The sequence below is a fragment of the Triticum aestivum genome, chromosome 5A, assembly GCF_018294505.1.
Source record: "Triticum aestivum cultivar Chinese Spring chromosome 5A, IWGSC CS RefSeq v2.1, whole genome shotgun sequence".
Classification (NCBI taxonomy): domain Eukaryota; kingdom Viridiplantae; phylum Streptophyta; class Magnoliopsida; order Poales; family Poaceae; genus Triticum; species Triticum aestivum.
This window is the reverse complement of record NC_057806.1, coordinates 2,036,811-2,043,712: the sequence shown is the minus strand read 5'-3', so window position 1 is coordinate 2,043,712 and position 6,902 is coordinate 2,036,811. Positions and strand designations below refer to the sequence as shown.

Genomic DNA, 6,902 nt, shown 5'->3' with positions numbered 1-6,902 from the left:
TCCATACGTCATTACCCCTCCCTCGCCGCCGATGCCGCCGTCATCACCCGTTCCACCCGTTCTTAGAAGACAGTCGAAAAATTATCGTGCTAAGTTTGACCGCCGCAACTCATCCAAAAGGGAATATTAACATCACTCAGATTAAGTTTCTCGAGTCAATGGTGAAAATCGACAAGGTGACTCGATTGTTGCTTCGAGTAAAAGGAAATCCAAAAGTCGCAAAAATAACACACGAAGCATGTATCACTACATGTAGATTTCACAACATGTTTTTACAGATACGTGAACTGTACATGATGTACATACACGTGAACACACGCACGTACACACACGACTAGGACTAGTATAGACTCGACTATTCCTTGGTCTTGAGCTTGGCGCCTGCTCGGACGCACGACTTGACCAAACTCTTGAGCCCCTTCTTCCCTTTCTTCCCGCTCCCGGGACTCCCCGGTTCAGCCCCAGCCCCGCCGCTGCCGTTCATCATCATCCTCATCGTCCTCCTCGCCGACTCCGCCGTCTCCATGCTCGACGACATCTCCATGCGCTCCTCCTCCATCCGGAGCACCCGGTCCTCCAGGAACGCGATGCGCTCGACCAGGCTCCCCTTGGCCTTGGTCTCCCGCAGCAGCTCCTCCGCCGACCGGCACCCGTGAGGTCGAGCCCGAGGCGTGGTCGGGGACGACGATGACAAGGTGCTTGTGGCGGTGGTGGAAGACCTGCCGCTGCCGCTGTGGCGCAGCTCCTCCAAGTACCCCACCACCAGGTCCAGCCGGTCCACCCGCGCCATCATGCTCCCAGCCGCCGGCAGCTGGTGCTGGTGCTGGTGCTGCCCGCCGTGGCTGTGGCTCACCGCCGATGAAGCCATAACTGTTCTTCTGTCTCCGGCCCTATGTGTGTGCGTGCGCGTGTCTGGAAGTATCTCGATCTTATCAAGTTGGAACTTGGAAGAGAATTGATCTGCTATCGATCATGTGACACATGCATGGAGCAGGTATAAATAAGTAGCAGAGCCGCCATGGCCGATCGGATGGACATGGAATGGAGAGGCAGCTAGCTAGCTGCACGTGTCTGTCACGGAGGTGGCGACGTGGCGCATGTATGCATGCAACGGCGGTGCGTGCATGCCTGAGGTGCTCGCGTACGTGTCCTGCTTCGCAGCCGCCAACGAAATGCTACTCCACGTTCCTTCTCGCAACCAACAGCCACGCGCCACGTGCACGTGTAGCCAGGCCACGAGCCCCCATCTACTCCGTCTGGAAGACGCCTCTACTCGACGACGAAAGAATTATTTTATGTTTGTACACGACCAAAAGAATTTCTCACATCGACGACGAAGCCGGCCATCTCGATCGTCCGTCCGAGGAAGCTCATTATTTTATGTTTGTTGCTGCTATATGTGTATAATTAGACATGGCAGGCATGCGACCGGCCAACGCTCCGGCGATGTCGGTGGTTTATGCGGCCAACCGGCCATGATCGAGAAGGCTGAGCTGGTCCGTTCATGCATACGCGGCTCTCCGTCACTGAGGGCCGCGAGCGACATCGCCGGAGCGCCGCGCGTCCGCGCATAAATATGGTACCACACCACACAAGCCATCACAAGCTCACAATCCCACAGCAGCAGAACCACACACACAAGAATCAATCAACCAACCAACCGACGGGAGATGGCTTCATCGAGCAGGATGCTGGTGGCGGCGGCGGTGGCCGCCCTGGTGGCCGTGGCGTGGTGCGCGCCGCCGCCGGTGAGCTTCACGGTGGAGAAGGGGTCCGACAAGACGCATCTGGCGCTGCAGATCAAGTACGACAAGGCCGGCGACAGCATGAAGGAGGTGGAGCTGAAGCAGAAGGAGGACTGGCTGCCCCTGAAGAAGGGCTACAGCGGCGCGTGGGAGATCAAGAGCGACAAGCCCCTCGAGGGCCCCTACAGCTTCCGCTACGAGACCGAGAAGGGCCAGCGCAACGTCTTCGACGACGTCATCCCCACAGATTTCAAGTGCGGCTCCACCTACAAGCCAGAGGCGACCTACTGAGATTCACCCATGCATCGATCGACCTCGCAACTAAGATCGTGTCATAAGACGCACGTACGGATACTAATAAGTTAGATAATATTACCTTCGTCCTGAATCAATTGTCTAATTCGGGACCAAGGGGGTAATAGGAGAAGCAACGGCCGGCGGTCGGTTGTATTTGCTCTCCCGTACGCTCGTTGTCTTGATTGACCATTTCTCTCTTTTTTTTTACCCAATCTTTTCAATATTATTTGTAATATTATTTGTAAGATATGCAGTGCTCACAAGGAGCTCTCACTCTCCTACATAGTCAGTGATGATATGAATGGAGACCAGTGTAAGACGTATTCTGTCGAGGAGATCAGAGAAGGAGCCCATGAAGGCACTAGGACCTAACGGTTCCCCGACGCCTTTCTAATAGACCCATTAGAAACGCTTTTAAAGAGGGAATTTCTACAATTATTAGCGGTTTCTTGGTAGGAGATATAATTCTCAAGGAGTTGTTCGACTCTACCATTGTTGCGATCTCAAAGGAAAACAACCCAAACAATAAAGAAAAACACACATGTATGCACACATTCATTCTGGTGGTGCGGCATCCCAATGGGATGTTGCCTATATGAAGAGCACATGCTTGCAGGTAAGAATCATACATATCAGACTGACATCATCACACTAACACTTCTGCTTCTTTTCATAAGTAAGGGTATGATAGTCATATTTTATAAACTCTTCATCTATACACTGTACATGAACCACAAAAAAGGTGCATGCTGCAAGATTCGTACCAAGATCGTTCAGCAATTAGCACATCCGCCTTAACCAATGGAGCAACCAGACCTAAGGTGTTAAGTATGTTTTCTTATACTTGAAATAGAACACTGGAAAAACGCAACATTTTCTTTTTGTTTCTTAAATGCGTGAACTTTTTATAATTCATGTTTTTTTAAATGACGACAAAATTTCAAATTCCTGATTTTTTTCTTCCAAATCAATGAACTTTTTTTTCCAAAATTGGTTAGTCTTTTTCACAAATTCATGAACTATTTTGCAAATTGGTGATTTGTTTTTGAAAATTGTTGAACTTTTTTATAAAATTGATGAACTTTGTTTCTAAACCAATGATTTTTTTTTTCAAATTTGTGATTTTTTTTCAAAATCAATAAACTTTTCTTTCAAAATCGATGAACTTATTTTGAATTTTAGATGAACTTTTTTCAAAATCAATAAAAGAAATAGAAAAAAGAAAAGAAAAACAAAATAATATAAAAAATCATGTAAAAACCGAAGAAAAAACCAGCCTGGTTGAAAAGGAAAACCAGTGTCTTTCTTTTTAGCGTTATATTTGACGCACTACAAAAGATGTAAAAAGAAAAACATAGACCATGACCAACGGAGGTGTTCAAGTAGGCGAGATGGCTCCGTCTAAGAGCACGTCGTTTCCCGACATGCTTGAAATGACCCCAATTTTTTGTCATGCCTTGTATGACCAATTCAATGCACCATGCCAAGTTGTTTTGGTTTTTGACAAGTTTTGCATTTTCAGAGTTTCCTCGGTCAAAAACGCCCAATAAATGGGCGGACGTGTCGCAACTTGCATACGGTGTCAGAAATCGTTCAAACTTGGCATGGATGACTACCATGGTCATGCCCACGTGCTTGAAAAATTTAGGGTCATTTCAAGAATGTCTAAAAGTAGACCATGTTCAGTGAAGGGTGTTCGGGTTAGCCAGAAGGCTCCGCTTGAGGGTATGTTGTCTCTCAACATCCTTCAAATGGCCTCAAAAAATTTCCACCTCATTCTATGATCAAATCAAGGCACCATGGCAAGTTGTTTGAGTTTTCGATAATTTTTACATTTTCTGGAGTTTTCTCGGTAAAAATAGGTCGATAAATGGCCAGACGTGACACAACTTGCATACGGTGTGGGGAATTTGTTCAAACCTAGCATGGATGCCTACTATGGGCATTCTCACCTACTGGAATAAGTTGGGGTCATTTCATGCATGTCGAAAAATAGATCATGTTCAACGGAGGGTGTTCGGGTAGGCGAGAAGGATCCATTTGAGAGCATGCTTTTGCGGCATCCATTAACTCACCCAAAATCTTTTCATGATCTTATACGACCGATTAAACACACCATGCCAAGTTGTCTTGGTTTTCAACAAATTTGATCTTTTCTCAGTTAAAAAAGGCAGATAAATGCGGGACGTGTCGCAACTTGCATATTTTGTTGGAAATCGTTCGAACCTGACATGGATCCTTACCATGGGTATGTCCCCTTGCCTGCAAAAGTTGGAGTCATTTAAAAAATATTCAAAACTAGACCATGTTCAATGAATAATGCACAGGGATGGGCATACCCATGGTAGGCAACCATGCTAGGTCTAACAATTTCCAACACTGTATGCAAGTTGCGACATGTTCGCCCATTTTATCGGTCTTCTTTTACTAAGAACACTCCAGAAAATGCAGAATTTGTCGAATACCAAATCAACTTGGCATGGTGCCTTGAATTGCTCATAGAAGGCCATGGAAAAAACCGGGTCCATTTCTTCTTCTTTTTTGCTGGGGAAATTGGGGCCATTTCAAAGATGTTGAAAAATAACATGCTCTCAGACGAACCATTCTGACCTTATCGAATAATCTCCGTTGAACATGGTGTTTTTTAGACATCCTTAAAATGACCCCAACTAATAAATACAAAAGGATAAAATTGAAAACAGTAAGTGTTTTTCTAAAAGCATTTAATAAATATTTCATAAAAAAGAATTTAAAATCATTAGTTTAAAAAGTTAGTTAAAACTTGTATTTTCGTATTCAAAAAAGATAAAAATGAATTAACAAAATAAGAAATAAAATTAAAAAATAGAAAATAAAATAAAACGCTTAGGCCTTGGCCCAACTAGGCGATGATACTCTACTAGACACATGTTGGGCCGGTCCAAGAGCTGATTTGGAAAAAGTTCATCAATTTTTTACAAAATATTCGTGGATTTGAAAATTTTAACAAATTTTTTTAAAAAAAATTACTAAGGAAATTTGCAAAAAAAATTCTCGTTTTTTCGAACCTCAGCTTCCCAGCCATTGTTTCCGGTTTTGGGACCTTCTTGGAGGTCGTGAACCATGTTTTTTCTTTTTCCTTTTATCTTCTCTCTTGTTTATTTTTTTGTCTTCTTTGACTTTTTGTTTATTCTATTTATTGTTTCTATTTCTCATAAATTTAACTTTTTCAGAATTCAAATTTTGTTCATATTTTTCTGTTTTTTCGGAATTCCAAATTTGTTACTTTTTTTCAAAAATGTCCATGTTCAAAATTTTGTTCTTTTTTTAAACTGTTCGTGTTTTGACATTCTGAGCAAGTTTGAAAGGCATGATTTTAAAAAAATTAAGAATAATATTAAAAAACTACAAATATTAGTATTTTAAGAACAAAACAGGAAACTAAAAACCCTAACAAAAACCATGCAAAAAAAGAAAGAAAGCTAAACGAAAGAGTGAAGGTGTCTTTTTTTCTTGGCGTTATGTCTCTCGCACAAGAAGAAGAAAACAAGATTTGTAGGCTAATGAGAGATGCTATCCCAGACGGTTTGTGCGGTTACACGTAGTGCGCGGGGGCAGTAGTTCAAATCCGCCGAGGACATCCATTTTTTGTTTTTTGAAACTAGAAAACCTAAATGGGCTGATTTCATGTGGGAGGGCTGTTTTTTTCATGGTAATACATGTCTCATTCATATTATAAAAATTAAAGTACAAGTCACGTAAGGACCGACATGACAAAACTGAAAAGATAGAAGAACATCTCTGAGCTTGACACCAACGCCCGTTACCTGCCTCCGGCACCATCATGGCAGCCACCGAAAAAACGAATGACGGCTCACCTCCTCACCTGAGCTCGACGCGGCTCCATCGCTGATATGCAGCTTTGCGGACCTTCAAGGTGGCTGTTCGCCGGGGTATTATAGGAACCTACAACATATACTTTCTACTACATAGGAAAGTAAGTACAATTTGTGAAAAGTCCATACTACCCTTTATACATTTTGTGAGGGGGTGTACCAAAGTGGGACTCGTAACACTAATTGTTATTTTTGAAATTAGAATGATTTGTCTCATAAACCATTCATCCAATTACTGACCCGTCTTCACTAGTGGGTTTGCTTCGGCAAAGGCTTTGAATCGAGATCACATGTTGACATGCTCTAGTGTTTTATTTGTGAGGTAATATCACCAGTGGTGTTTAAACTTGTCACTGATGCTCACTTTAGTGTCTAAACTTGAAAAATACGTCTAACATGATGAGAAATGTGATGATAATCTCATCCATAGACGTATAATGCGCTGACATGGGACAATATTTTAATTGTCATGCATATGGGGCATGGGACCCACTTCCAATAGATGATTTGCGTTATATGTGTCTACATGACTAGTGAGCCGCATATGTCAGCATGATGAGAAATGAAAGATAAAAATTGTAGTGTAGCAAAAGCACCTGGCCTAGCCAAAGCACCATTCATATTTTCATGTCCAAAAACAATAACGACATTTAATATCCTGTGTAGGAATACGTTTGTGGGTTTTACATGTCCGTGTAGCCCATTTGCACATGTTAGCTTCTTTTTTTAATTTGTAAATTATAATCACAGAAATAAAAGTAATTTATAATATGCGTGTGTTATAAACATTTTAGGGACAAATAAAATAAAATATTCACTTATTTACATGTGGATTATATTTGAAACATTTAGTAAATATAAATTTATTAATTGTAGTAAATGTAAAAAAACTGTACCTCATGGCTTATATTTAAATTATACAAAATTATGGATACATACATTTATATTAACAATCACTTGTGATAACTTCCGCTCGTGGGATATA

At 42.3% G+C, this 6,902-nt stretch overlaps 2 protein-coding genes across 2 annotated transcripts; one reads left to right on the top strand and one right to left on the bottom strand.

Moving 5' to 3' along the window:
* Window positions 1-225: 225 nt before the first annotated feature.
* Window positions 226-978, bottom strand: LOC123101912 (uncharacterized). Its single transcript, XM_044523151.1, has one exon. It carries the CDS (start codon window positions 866-868, stop codon window positions 356-358), a length of 513 nt encoding a protein of 170 aa, XP_044379086.1. The 5' UTR covers window positions 869-978; the 3' UTR covers window positions 226-355.
* Window positions 979-1,594: 616 nt separating this feature from the next.
* Window positions 1,595-2,377, top strand: LOC123101913 (pollen allergen Lol p 2-A). Its single transcript, XM_044523152.1, has one exon. The coding sequence runs from the start codon at window positions 1,671-1,673 to the stop codon at window positions 2,034-2,036; it is 366 nt and encodes a 121-aa protein (XP_044379087.1). The 5' UTR covers window positions 1,595-1,670; the 3' UTR covers window positions 2,037-2,377.
* The last annotated feature ends 4,525 nt before the right edge of the window (window positions 2,378-6,902 follow it).

Excerpts from the sequence above, each read along its gene's own strand:
- LOC123101912 (XM_044523151.1), bottom strand. The coding sequence starts at position 868 with ATGGCTTCATCGGCGGTGAGCCACAGCCACGGCGGGCAGCACCAGCAC.
- LOC123101913 (XM_044523152.1), top strand. The coding sequence starts at position 1,671 with ATGGCTTCATCGAGCAGGATGCTGGTGGCGGCGGCGGTGGCCGCCCTG.